The sequence below is a fragment of the Ruditapes philippinarum genome, unplaced genomic scaffold (genome assembly GCF_026571515.1).
Source record: "Ruditapes philippinarum isolate M1 unplaced genomic scaffold, ASM2657151v2 ctg6761_1_1_1_1, whole genome shotgun sequence".
Taxonomy (NCBI): Eukaryota; Metazoa; Mollusca; class Bivalvia; order Venerida; family Veneridae; genus Ruditapes; species Ruditapes philippinarum.
In genome coordinates this window covers 24,353-39,084 of record NW_026852539.1, presented here as the reverse complement: position 1 = coordinate 39,084, position 14,732 = coordinate 24,353, and the positions used below count along the sequence as shown (strand labels likewise).

General features: G+C 32.1%; 1 protein-coding gene across 1 annotated transcript in view; it reads right to left on the bottom strand.

Moving 5' to 3' along the window:
• Positions 1-14,732, bottom strand: part of LOC132716577 (uncharacterized) — a 49,870-nt gene that overhangs the window by 21,936 nt on the left and 13,202 nt on the right. The window contains exons 2-3 of the mRNA XM_060699885.1: positions 2,534-2,774; positions 1,179-1,318 (exon numbers count right to left, since the gene is read on the bottom strand). Of these exons, the coding sequence (XP_060555868.1) occupies positions 1,179-1,318; positions 2,534-2,774 (381 nt within the window). The remainder of the gene's footprint in view (positions 1-1,178; positions 1,319-2,533; positions 2,775-14,732) is intronic.

The following is a 14,732-nucleotide window of genomic DNA, read 5'->3' as shown; positions in this document are numbered from 1 at the left end:
AGAAGATGTTTAAAGGTTTTTTATATTTTTAGTCCTAGAGACCCCTAAAAGGGGCCAATCAAAATAATATTAGCAAAATTGATAAAAAAATTACATAAGAATGCTACAGACAAAGTTTGGTGGTCATCCATCAATTAGTTCTGTAGAAATAGACGTTTAAAGGTTTTTCTATTTTTAGCTTTAGCGGCCCCTAAAAGGGTCCAATCAAATTCATTTGAGCAAACTTGATAAAAGACTACCCAAGAATGCTACAGACAAAGTTTGGAGATCATCCATCATATAGTTCTGTTGGAGATGTTTAAAGGTTTTTCTATTTTGAGCCCTAGAGACCCCTAAAAGGGGCCAATCAAAATAATATTAGCAAACTTGATGAAAGACTATTCAAGAATGCTACAGACAAAGTTTGGTGATCATCCATCAATTAGTTCTGTAGAAGAAGATGCTTAAAGGTTTTTCTATTTTTAGCTTTGCTGACCCCTAAAAGGGGCCAATTGGAATGACATTAGCAAATTCAAGTGTGACTGTCACAAGGATGCTACAGACTAAATTTGAAGTAAATCTGCCTAGTGGTTTCAGAGAAGAAGACGATTGTTGACGCATGACGACGGACACCGGAGCATCCACCTTTGATACTAATAGCTCACCCTGAGCCTCCGGCTCTGGTGAGCTAATAAGGGCAATCAGTTAAAATTACTCTGCTTACTGATTGCATGTATTTGGTTTGATTGTATTGAATGACTGACTGTTCATACGCAGACAAGAAGCACAAACATATACTGGACCCTGTGATGAAGCAAGATGAAACTCATCTATTGCCTGATGTAATGACTAAGTCTTTGTTCGTTTAGTTTTGCGTAAACCAGATTCCTTTTTACTTAAGAGCTGTACTTTGCCGTTTTCTGCACCTATCTACAATATTAATCAGGTATTTTTGTGTAGAGGTCATGTGGCTCCTCTGCCTACCTTTTCGGACATTGTCCTTGTTTTTAAAGCAGTTTCTTCTTGTGTAGAGGTCAATTGGCTCCTCAGTCTATTCTTTCTGACTTTTCTTGTTTAGGGCAGTTTCTTTTTGTGTAATGGTCATTTGGCACCTCTGCTTATCTTTTCGGACACTGTCCTTGTTTAAAGTATTTTTTTCATTAGATATCATTTGGCTTCTTTGACTGTTTTCTTCTGACCTTGTCATTATGTAAAACACTTTCTTTATGAGAATTAGTTATTTGGCATCTTTCTTCCTCTTTTCGGAGTTTGTTCGTCTCCAAATCAATTTCTTTTTCAGACTCTTTCGACTTCTGTTCAACCTTTTTCGCACTCGATCCTTCAATTTCAAGTCCTTTTTTTCAGTTTCAGTCATTGACTGCCTTCTATTTATTTTTTTCGTAATCTCTCTTTTTTTCTTTTGATGCTCTGTTTATCAACAGTCTGAGGAAACAACTACATGTACATGTTTCTTATAACAACTTGTACTATCTACTTTTGGACTATTTCCTTGCATATTTGCATATTTTTTAATTGATGTTGAACATAACGTGTGTGTTTATCTTCGAAATAAGTTATCAGATACTATTGTAGTCTTAACAGTAAAATTAAAATTCTGAAATAATTATGTTCAAAATTATTTGTAATTTCAGGAAATTCCTTCATTTGACCATGCAGTAAACAGAGTCGCAGATGATTTCTCTTTTCCACAGTCGTACTCTATACACTCAGGATCCTTGCCGAAGAACAAGTGTAAAGCAAAACAGATTGCCTTTACTCCCCACAATGGTTCACTTCCTTATTGTGTAACTTGACAGTATTATAAATTTGATGTATATTTCAACATAAACCATTTTAAAGTTAAATTAGATAAATTTCATAAAAAAAGAAATACTGACATTCCATTAATAAATTGGGTTTCATATCGACTCCAGATCTTATTTTGGTGTCCAGACAACCAAAATGAGTTAAATGAGCATACAAATATGCAACCTCGTTGTGGCAAGTTCGGAAGTACAATTTCTGTTTGCATGAAAAACTCCGCATTCGGATAATCCATACATCAATATTATATCAACAAACATGACTATCAGTAGCAGTCCTAATTTAACGGTATATTTCCGCATTGTAACGGATATTTTCATACAAATTTAATATTTTTTATGAGATGATTACTTTTTCTGAACCCCAGGCCTAGTGCACTGTGAAGCTTAAACGGTTTAAGTGTGTTTGCGCAAGAAAATCTTATATTTGCTGTGTTTCGGATAGCAACTATAACACCGTGACGTAGCGCATACACGAGCTGATTATAGTCCTCACTTGCATGTTAAAATTCGTATACGACTTTAGTGTTACCGTGGGGTTTTCCAATTAAATCCTCATTTATTGAGATTAACAACGATACTGTAAACAAAGTTAATGAAACTGTAGAATGCTTGGTTTTTAGGCCGACGGCAAAAATAGTTTTACATATTTATTTAAAGTAGCTTTAAGTTGGGGAACCACTTGGTGATAGTGTACCTGAGACAATAATGAGTAATGGATGAATATTTACTGAGAGTCCATCTTGCACTGCTTGTTTGAAAACAGCCGATACTGCAGTTGTAGTTGTTCAGGCTAAAGGCAATTTCTGCCAGTGTGAAATACCCTATGTATTGCTGTAGTGGATTGTCAAAACTAGACTTCTTTATGTTTAGAGCAGCTAGAATGATTTCATCTGGTATTTCTGTGTCTCGCCTTCGCATCAAATCAGCCAGTGAAAAGGGAGAATATAGCACATCATCGAATCGTAGAGTCTGAAATAATGAAATATAAAATGAAATATTTCAATCGTTGGTAGGCTTTTATAATTTAAGCAATATTAATTTGCATTGGGTTTTTTTCTACAAAAAAATGCATTTCTGTGATATAAATCTACATGAACATACAAGAAACTTTTTATATACTAAGCCTCGTTTCTTTTTTGAGTAATCCCATTTTTGGACATGCATACAGAGGGTCAGACAACATGAAAGACACAACTATGAAAAAAAAATCAATTATGATAAAAACATCTCTCTGTATCAGTATCAAGAAAGCACTCAAATGTTAAATTTTTGCACAACATTATAAACATATGACATTGTCAATGAATGCTAAACAGACATTTCGATGCTTTATTGGAAAAGACAGCAATCTGAAATCCGATGTCAATCTCTTCAAAAACAAAAATGATAAGAGCAAAAAGAATTTAAAGTTTTTAAAGTAAAATTAAAATTTCAAAGAGGAAATAGCTGTTTAAAAAAAGAAGCTGGATAAATGAACCTTGTCATGCATTTTGTGAGTAATGACAAAGAAAAAATAATAAGTATACAGTAGATACCATTTATAATAACAAAGATAATACTAGGAAATCAATAAACAAATGAATTCTAAGTTCAAAAAGAAATGGAGATAATTCTGGGAAAACACTGGAGCTGGCGTTAAATAACTTTTATCCATATGAAAAGTTATAGTAAAACAATAACATTTCTTAACATAAATTCCAAGTTCAGGGGGGGATAATTCTGTAAATAGTCACACTAGAGTTTTTAATCTTGTCACACAACATGTCGGTAATGATAAGAAATATATATATTTGAAGTTATGGGTAGATTCCTCAAAAAATAAAGAAAATAAAGAAGAAATAACACTTCTTAAAGAAACTTTTAAGTTTAAGGGGAGATCAATCTGAAAATATTGCAACAAAAGTTATGAACCTTGTCACAAAGGATGTGGTTGATGGTAAGATAAATGAATTTGAAGTTTGAAGTAGATACCTTTACAACAAAGAAGTTATAGTAAAAAATAACAATTTTCAGGTAAACAATCAAGTTCATGGGGCAAACACTCTTGCAATATTGGTGCTAGAGTTATGAGCCTTGTCACATAAGATGTAGTCAATGATAAGGAACATATATTTGAAGTATGAAGTTGATCCCTTAATTTATAAAGAAGTTACAGTAAAGGGGAGATAATCTGAAAAAGATTGGTTCTAGAGTTATGAACATTGTTACATAAGGTGTGGTTGATGATAAGGAACATATATTTAAAGTTCAAAGCTGATACCTTAAGAAATGGAGCATGTTCAATTGAAAAATATTTTACTGCACCAAAACTTTTATCTGGACAAGGACGCAAACCCCGGGGCGGGTAGGACAGTTCTCCATATATTCTGTATAGTCGAGCTAAAAAGTTGTTCCCCGTGGTCAAAACAGCACTTCTAAGTCAGTTTATGTATAACAAACCCTTTAACGTTTAGCTTAAGTTATTGCTATGAGAAATAATCAAATAGCAAATGCTCACTAGCAGCACTTCATGCTCCCATTAGGTAGAAAAGAAATACACTTAACTGTGAATATAAATGTTTTGGTGGAGTGAAAACTCCTTGTTTCGAGTTTCGAGCGGCTTCTGCTAGAGCTCACAAGCCTGGATGTCTGATCACGGAAAGCTTCACGTGTCGCTGTTTTCGTTCCCTATCTCTTTCACGCTGTGCTCGGCCAACCTTAAACTGTTTTATTTTATTTCAATTCACAAATACAAATCATAAAGTGGCTGAAATAAATAATGCCACTCATCTAAGGCTAGAACAGGGGTGCTTTGGTTACAAATTTTGAAAAATGAATGTTAAATAATTGAGTCATAATTACAGAGGAATTTTTTATGATCTAAAAGAAAAGTCTAACCATGAATTTACAGTTTTTGGGTTGCAATAATTTATTTGCAATATTTACAAAAATCTTGTGATTATTCCTGCAGAGAAGTATTCCAAACAAAACTTTAAAAAATAAAAATCATTGAAAAGCCAAAAAGCTATTATTCTGACAAAAATTATTGAACCTTTAATACTGATATTATGCACACATAGACTTGGCACTGATAATTCTTGTAAGATTTGTATGGAGTTGCATCAGTAGTTTCTGAGAAGTAGTCCAGAAAAGCTTCTATGTAGCTGGCAACACAAAAAACAAAAACAAAAAAACACATAATTATTCACCTCGGCCAAAAATCATTCAAGTAGAAAATACATGTAATATACCCAAGTACTTGATCAATATTGTAAACTGTCATTGAAATTGCATTAGTGGTATTAAAGAGGTGTAGTCCGGACAAACTTTAAAAATCAAAATAATAAATGACAATAACTCAGTATTTATTGAACCAGAAAATGCCGATAATATGCACAACTAATCTGGTAATCAATATTACTGTAAAGTATGAAATTGCACTAGTTGTTTCTGAGGAGTAGTCGGAGAGACAGCTGACGGAGAAGTGATCCCTATACCGTATATCAGTTTATTTCGCAAGTATCTTAATATTGCTATATTCATGTGCAATCAATATCGCGAAAAATAGATTCACTTAATTTTCCTTTATTTAACTTTTCGACGTTAAAACAATAAATGTATTTTTGTATCATAGTTTGGGGATCTTTCTGTTGAAAATGTGTCAGAGTTAAATCGTATACATATACATGCACAGTGCGTTAACTGGAGTGCAGGTATTAGTTACCCGCACTCCAGAGCATGTCCATTGATTGGCTCATTTTTGCTGGGGTTTACTTATTGTGACGGAAGAGAAAAGGAAAGCGACAGAAATATCATATCTGATGCTCGTTTATTGGTTACCTTTTCCTGGGGTTTCATATTGTGACAACAGGGAATGTATTTTTATGTTTGACTAGGATACAAAAGAGAAATAACATCAAAACACTCGGCAATCTGATTAATACTCGTGGGGCTACGCCCCCTCGTACAAATCAGATAGCCTCGTGTTCCGATGCTCTTTCTATTACTTACTGTACAAAAATTTTTAAGTGACACGGTGAACAAACAGGTATTTGTGTACATGCTTTTCTAACCGATTGTCTAATTCACACCTTTACACATAGACAGCTTTACAATAACATATTAACAATAAACTGACACACGACAATAGTGAAATACCCAATACATTTTCAGTTTACCGTTTTTGACCTTTAGGGATTCTTATTGTCTCTGTTTTAAACACGAATCGCTTGATTTTATGATGATAACTTATGCGTATTTTCTACAATCACAGTGTTTTTTTATGAAAAAAAAAATGATGAGAAAATAACAAATTCATTCCGAGAAAATAAAAATAAAATTCTTTCTTAATTTGAGTGTATGTTTATACACTGAAGGGAAGCAACTCTGTAGTTCTACAGTGAAAAGAAATATCAAATTATTTATTAAAAATGATACTGAATTTTATTTAGGAAATTATCAAATTAATTATAAAAAATGCTACTAAATTATAGCTATCTATTAATACATGTCATAGGTGGCCCAGAAAGTGATATTCTGAAAAGAAATTTTGTTTGTTTCTTTGTTTGGGTTTACGTCACACCGACACAGTATTTTGGCGACGTTCCAGCTTTACTGGTGGAAGAAGACCTCCGGTGCCCGTCCGTGCATTATTCAGGTACGAACGGGCAACTGAGTAGAACCACCAACGTTCCGGAAGCTAGCTGGATAGTTTCCTCACATGAAAGACTCCAAAGTCCCTGTCGGGATTCGAACCGACAGCGGTGAGGGGCTAGTGGTTCCTGAAAAGAAAAAACGGTATTTTCATTAAACATAAGTCTAACAAAAAAATGAGCGTAGAGATTTTTTTTCTCAAATTGAACTATTGCTATTGACGAGAGATAAAAATAATTTTCTAAAATAAAGCGGTGAGTAAACTTTGCTGTGACCATTTAGCAGCATATGAAATCTTAACAAGAGGCAACCGCCGAGAAATTAAGGAACACTATCTAATTGAGCATGGTAAAATCGTATAAATCTAAATGCTGGCATTACGAAGAGTGTTCTGGAGCGTTATATTGTTCAATATTATTAAACACATGAGGACATGGTTATCGGGTAAGATATAAATTTTAAAAATTCATGCCGATGCAAGAGGAAGATATAAGTAAATATCTAGTATCGTTGGCATCTTATTAAGATTCTCCAATGTGTTTTGAAAGTGCGAAAGATCTGTGCTAGGTGGATTCCCCATTTGATAACAGATAAGTAGTTGTACACAAGGGCTTGCGTGCAATGCGCTAAACTGTTGATTTGGCAGTATCAAAATTACAATGCACGGTAATTGCAAATATCGTCACTGTTGGCAAAACATTGGTCTATTTTTTATGAGCCAAAACAAGTTTTGGGCTACGAAGTCTTGCAAAGGACCATTCATTGCAAAACACTATTATCAATAAGGTGATATATGCCATTTTCTTTACAACTTGGGGTCCCGCCATTCAGGTAGGCAAATCTATTGACCTACCAAAAGTTCTGAAAAAAAAACTGAAAAAAAAATACTTTCGACGAAGACCCGCAACTGGTTTTGCAATGTCAGATTGTTACACGACAGTGCGTCTTTGCATGGGGGGTCTGTAGTGCAAGACTTTCTGAAGCGGAAAAGTCGTTGTGTTCCCCAATCTTCCGTATGTACCTGATCTTGCTCCATGCTTCTATATTTTTTTTGTTTCCAATGTGAACAAAATACCTTTCTAAACGACGATTATTTGTACAGCGCAAACACATCAGTTCTGCAATATTTCAATGTATTCATAGTTTACCAAAAAGCCTATGAAAACACCTTCAAAAATTTGAATCCGGAGACTGAAACTTTGTATTGCGGTTGTAGATATATTCTTTGAGGAAACAAAACGACAAATCCACTAAACCTATCGAGACTAAAATATTACGTGCTTAGATGCATTTATATTTGAACACTCCTCCTATACGTTGCAAACTATTTGGTCGATGTATATAATCTTGTATATATTTCGTCAATATTTATCAATTTTGCAACCTCCTTTTAAAATGTCATTATCAGTTACATGTATCAAGGGATAAAATAATTTGTTTTTGCTCTACAAAGTTAGTGTATGCACTTGGTTTTCTTAAGATGCCATGATGCCATAGAAGTTATTATTATATGTTGTTTGAATATCAGGATTTATTATCAAATTTGAAAAACAAGATCGACAAGGAAGGTCGGCATTCAATGAACACAAAATCGTATTCTAGAATTTATATTACTTCATTGCTGTCTTGTGTTCACGTTTTATACAATTGAATCCCAGTTTTAAGGTTTGATTAGAAAAAACAAAGAGCTGACACAATAATACAAAAAGTATATTGTCAACAAACTTGTCATTGTCAACACTGTTTAAACAAAACAACAAAAGAAATACGATCGAATCAATTAGGAAAATAGTCAAATATTGAGAAGTCAGTGTAAAACTGAAATTCCACAATTAAAAAACACTAAGCACAATTACATATTCCATTTTATAATACAGCAATACAGATACTAAAATATCTGTAAAGAGAAAGTTTACAATATATCTTATTGAAAAATAACAGTGATAGAACAAGCACATATACTTAGAAACTTTATTTTTTTTATTGTTAGCTTCACTGTCTTGTAAAGGTAAACATAATATAAATGACATGAACAAAGATTCGCGCATAACCTAAGTACTGCATTGACAATGGTCACTAAATTAACACAATTTGTACACAACTGTACATTCCACAATAAAGGTTACTTGAATTGAAGGCACATACATAAAATAACCATTTGAAGCAACGAAAACAATAAAACTCTTTTTTAAAAAAGGCATTGAACAGCAATGGACAGAATTAAGGAACACGTGTTGAATGTAAGCTATGTGACACCAATTTATAGGCGTTTTAATTTATATAAATTATAAATAAAAAAAAAAGAAAATCAACTTATCAATATATAAAATTTGGTAACCTTTATAAACTTAAGAAGTTATAGGCAAATATTTGATTACAAAGGACGTGCTGGAAATTAAGTTCCTGTATACCAGTTAAAGGTTAAGTGAAAGTTGAAAAGAAGTTTTCATTTTGCCACAATTCCTTCCACTTCGCACAATCAATAACAAGGACATTTAAGTACATATCCATCTGAATTCACCTCTTACTTTCAGTTTATTAAGAGAGTGAGACAGTCTTTTTTATTTAAGGAAGATTTATATTTTATCATAAGCATTTTCCAATATTACGTACTGGTCAACTCATTTGAAATATATGGTCAATTCAGCTCAGCTCAACTTGACAACGTATAAATGACCATAATGACACTTTGAATATATTAATTCAAATAAAATTAACCCGTTCAACGATAACGCATTAAAAATTTTACTGGCTGAAAGGGTTCAACGGATAGATAAACAAATACTTATTTGCATGTAAATCATGTATCGTATAATTTAAATATACCATCAGGTAACTTCCTCTAGATATTATGAAACAAATTCGGTATTGTAACTGGAAGTTTTACCTTCTGTTCCGTTCGTCAATTCATATGGCGGTATTTGTTAATGATAATAAAACGTGTTTTACAAAGATATGAGCAGCAGTATATTGGATTATGGAAATCAGTACATCATAATGCACGATATTATATTGTCTGTTGTTCATTTCATTCAAAAGTTTGAACAATAATGGATTAGCATTTCCATTTAAAACCTTTCACAAATGTCGCTGAATATCTTATTTATTGACTAATAATTGGGATGCACCATTTACCATTTCTAATACGTTGTGAACCGAGAGTATGCAAGTGCGCAAAAGTATAATGAACTGGAGTGAAAATGCACAGGTAGATGAGACTAATTAATTCGTTGGAAAAATAGAGGTAAACTTGTCATGTTATATAAGAAATATATAAGTCATGTTAATATATTATAGTTAATTTGCTTCACGTTCAATTTTTTTCTTATGATATAAGTCCTGTTATGTTATTTTATTATTGTCATCACTTTTTTATTCCGTGGAAAATATACCGTTATCGGTATTTACCTGCGTTTGTTTGCGAATCATGACTTATAGCAACCTCATTAATCTAAAGAATAATATCGATCCGGATTAATGGTACAATTGCCTGTTTAAAATAATATACAACTGAAATGATATATAAAACGGTGAATTTATTCAGCAGATACTCTGTTTTAAAACATGTTTGTTCATCTCCAAGAAGTAACTGAAATTGTTGTTTCTTTTAAATGGTTTGATTTAGACTGTAAGAAAAAGCAAAGCAGTTGAATAAAAAATACATTAAAACAGTTTAATATGCCACACACATAGACTGGTCTATTAGAATTAGTTCAACTGATATATGCTGTTTAAATGCGTCGTTATAAAACACGGCAAAAACCAAAAATTAAAAAAATTAAAGAAGAGTAAGCAACGCATAGTTTCAAAATAGAAGACGTCACCTTTATAATTTAGAGAGCGGATTGGTTGATTTATGTTATCGACTGGTTTCCTTATTGTTTCGTTATATTTTATCGTCAGCAAATTTTATTTTTAACCTTAATTCAAAATCGGATAAGTACCGTTTCATATCACTTTATTCCGAAAATGTTGTATCAAGAAGTCTTATAATAACTTAAACAAAACTGATAATCTAAGAATACAGACAGGTAGATATTCGTGTAAGAGTAAATCGTTATTTAAGATATTGTTTAATTTGTAATACAAATGATATTGAGGACGTGTGCATATTCTATTAACTGTCAAAAGAAATGATGTTTAAAAGGCAGGTTAAATTCAGGTTAGAAACATTTATAAAACTATTTTTTGCAATCTTGGTTAATTTTTCCTTCTAATTCCAGACGACACTTGTCCGAGTTCAAGTAAGGTATCACGGTTCAATAAGTCTTTTATTGCCATGTCTTAATTATAATTATAGCTCGTGATGCCACTGGCATTTATCACTGCAGTTTAAAAAAGGCACGCAAATATTTTGTCCTGTTTGATGACCTATGAGTTTCTCGCAATACATATTTTACCTATGTGTCTGGTTTGTCCATTTTTCTAAGTAAGGAAAAAATCTGAATTAATTGTGTCATCCTTGAATTAAGTATAAAAGTTAAAATGAATATTGAAGTTGTCATGTCATTGAGAGAAAACCGGCAAAATTTCATTTTTGTAAACGGAAGTGAAATATAATAAACTTCCGTCAGATATGCTCAAATGTCTTTACGTGCAAAATTAAGGTCATTAAACATATAATCAAGTAAATGGAAAAAAATGATGTAGCAAGTATTGATTTATCCGCTTTGTAATTTTCATTTTTTATCATCATTTTCTATAAATAGATATATTGCATCAAACTACATGTAATAAGCTAACTGATATCGACATTTAATAGTTCATTGCTTTTATTGAATAAAACTGTTATTTATTAATTGCATGAAATAGTTAAAGAGAGATAGCGATAGCGTATTCGACATTTTAATAAAGGAGTGTGTAAACATAGAAAGTAGCTACAAGTTAATATTGACGTGAATCCTTGCCATCACAAACACTTAATAACATGTCTATTGCTTCTACTCAACTTATCTTTTATCCAAGTGTGTGCATATATCAAATCAATGATAACTCTTTTATAACGGAAGGCTTCGGAATTGAGACAATATTTGTATAACGTTTGGTTTTTAATAACTGATACAACAAAGCCAAAAGCAAACATTACAATTTGAAGTCAGTAAAATGTCCTTCGATGATTTGAAAATAAGTCACGTAGAAAATTTAAGCGCATAACCTGTACATGGAACCTTACGTTTACCCATGTAGAGTATCATACTTGAAAGCTCATAAACGACATAATCGTGAACAGGTACTGTCAAATCTCATCACTACAGAAGAAATTAAACAAATTAAATGTGTTTCCATGAGAAAATGAGACGGAGTACATTATTTGTCCATATTTGCATTACTTGAGATGAGAATCAAAAACGTCACCAGAGACATTAAAATGGTTTGATACTGATGATAGTTAATGCATTTAACGAATATTAATTGTATTGATCGTCGCAATAAGCCGAAAGGATGATATATAATTATATTAATGCTTGGCAGTCAGCTTACTGATATTGCAGTAATCAGTCAGTTGAAACAATAAATTGGTTTCTTATCATTTGTATTACCAGAACAGTAGTTGACAATTATCACTTGAAATGCATTTTTATGTTCTGTTTGCAATTCATAATATATTTGAGGTAGAAGGCATTTGTTGTAAATAATTATTTTAGCTAGAAACAATTACATTTGATAAAAGTCCAAACTTCCACCTACAAAAACCTTAACGGAATAAAGATTCCCTTTGTTGTAGAATTATTCGAGTTGACATCGAATGGCTTGTTTCTTTGACTATGATCTTCTTTGTTACTGATAAAGTAACATTTCTTGGAGTTATATTTGATAAGACTTTTCTTTATTTCACATGTTAACTTTTGTCGAAAACCTTTAATTATAAAGCTCTATTTATGGTTTTTCATACATGTAGAACAGATTTGGGCGCACTTCCTCCACTATGAATGATACAGACGTTTTATTCGATCTAAATAAGGTTATGATTCTAGAATTAACGGTTCTTCTAGGAAATCGTATTTACTCGTTTCTTACATCCATACAGCTTACATTTGACCTTAGGCTTACTTTGAACATCGCCAGTAGAAACTCTCTTTTGAAGCAAAGGAGCTTTAGCTTTATTTTTGTCGTAAAAAACTTTTTCACTTGAATCTGCAACTATATTTTCGTCAAATACTACATGTCAGCTAGCAGAGAAAATTTTATTCCCAATAACAGTATTAAATAAAACAAAAAAAAAACCATCAGGGGTGTTGAGAAATTCCTAATACGAAACCGGAATGTATTATTTAAAATGTTGTAACGTATTTTATGGACATACTTTTCAACAGTTAATATGAATCTTTAAACGTAAACAATCATCCCATATACATGTCTCAATATTAAATCTATCATTGAAACAAAAGCTCTCAGATGGCTTTGACTTACATTTCACAGCATTGATATACTGCATGTGTTTTTGTTATGATTCTCTTTCCGTTTTAATTTCATCCGGGGAATCGAAAAGTCATGAAAATTGATTTACAAACATTCTCAGATATATCCATACAAAAGGTACGTAGGTATATCAGGAGAATAAGAAGCTGACGCTTTGGTATTCTAAGAATACATTTGAAATAATTAACCAGTAGACTTATTAGTATCAAATTATGTTTGTCAGTCTTCCATTAGTATCTACATATTATCTTAAATGAATTCAATTTGAACAACACTGTAAGCAACCCAAACTTCATGATATGCCTCTTCAAGATGTAACGATGCTCTCTATTTTGTATAGCTTGCATTAGATAATTCATTGCTGAAAGCTATGATCTTGCACAGGTAAGTTATAAATTGTCTTAAGTTTTCCACTTAAAAAATTGCCCCAGTCCCTTTCACTTATAAAAATCTTCCTTAGTTCCCTCAAGCACCCAGTTTGAACACTCATTTCGATGAGCTTGTCTTTTAAGATTTGAGCATAATGATAGTAATCGTCAGAATATGAGAATGAGTTGATGAGGTGTTAAGCTCACAGAAAGAATACTAAATTGTGATATTAAAGGATTTATTATAACTGCGCCGTATGAACACATCTGCGAATATGACAAACTTTTAAGTTACAAAATCTGTATATTTTTGATACAGAATCTTGCAAATAAACTCATTTATTGTATGTCTGTATACACTCATAATTCTTATGCAAATGAAAAATAAACTAGGTCAACAACTTGTCTTCAGAAAACATTTTAATGTGTCTTTAATAAAAGTTCAATAATTCTTATGAACACCGTACTCACAATAAGAAAAAAGATCAACAAAGAGCATTCCCAGTACGCAACCATTACAACATTAATGCACCGAAATTTCATTTTTTAGCTTTATATCAGTATAATATACTCGAAAAAACTAAATTCTTAAATAATATAGAGTACATGGAAACTTAAAAGAACGCCAAACAGGGCAAAATTGAAAATGTTACTGGCTCGGCTAAAATAATCCTAATAGGACTGTAGTGGTACGCGTAAGCTACAATCCATGCCCCTTTAGCATTGGTATAAGCAGAATTCAATATTTTAACATAAAAATGGCCTTACATAATACATAACATCGATAACGGAATATACATGCCTTGTAGAATAACATCATATCTATAGAGTTTGCGTGCACTGCCATATAAGAACAACAGGGTTCAGCCACGTACCTATACAAAATCTGTGACATTTTATTGGAAAACTCTACGGTATGAAAATCAGAATGTAAATTTCGTGGCAAAAATTATTTTTCATGGTTTCATCCAGTTTAAATGAAATGAGCATTATATACTTAAGTACTTTGCAAGTAATAAGTCGGATACCTGTCTTAATTGGCATCAAAACGAGTATGATAATATGCGACATTGAAAGAACGGGTCTAACCGTGTTTGACAGGGTTTGTTTATGTCATATTTACTAATGTATATGTTTATTACAAAAACGCTAGAAATAATTATTTTGATCTTGCATAATAAAAAGGCAATAACAAAACTTCAGACTTCGCATGCTAAAGGCAATAATTATTATTTCAATTAAATGATAATTAAAAGAAATATTGATTGATTCAGTGTCTACTACATCGGATACGGATACAGATTGAAATTTCAATAAAAAAAACGCGATAATCATACTGTTATTTTTACATTCATCAAATCTTTTCTTTGTCTGTGTAGGCTTGGCAAGGCATGTGATGTGATATAAAGTAACATGATAAATACAACTGCTATTACATAAATGAATGGCAGAAAAGGTAACACTTACGTAATTATGAGTTTTAATAGTTGGCAATTTGAAACAAGAG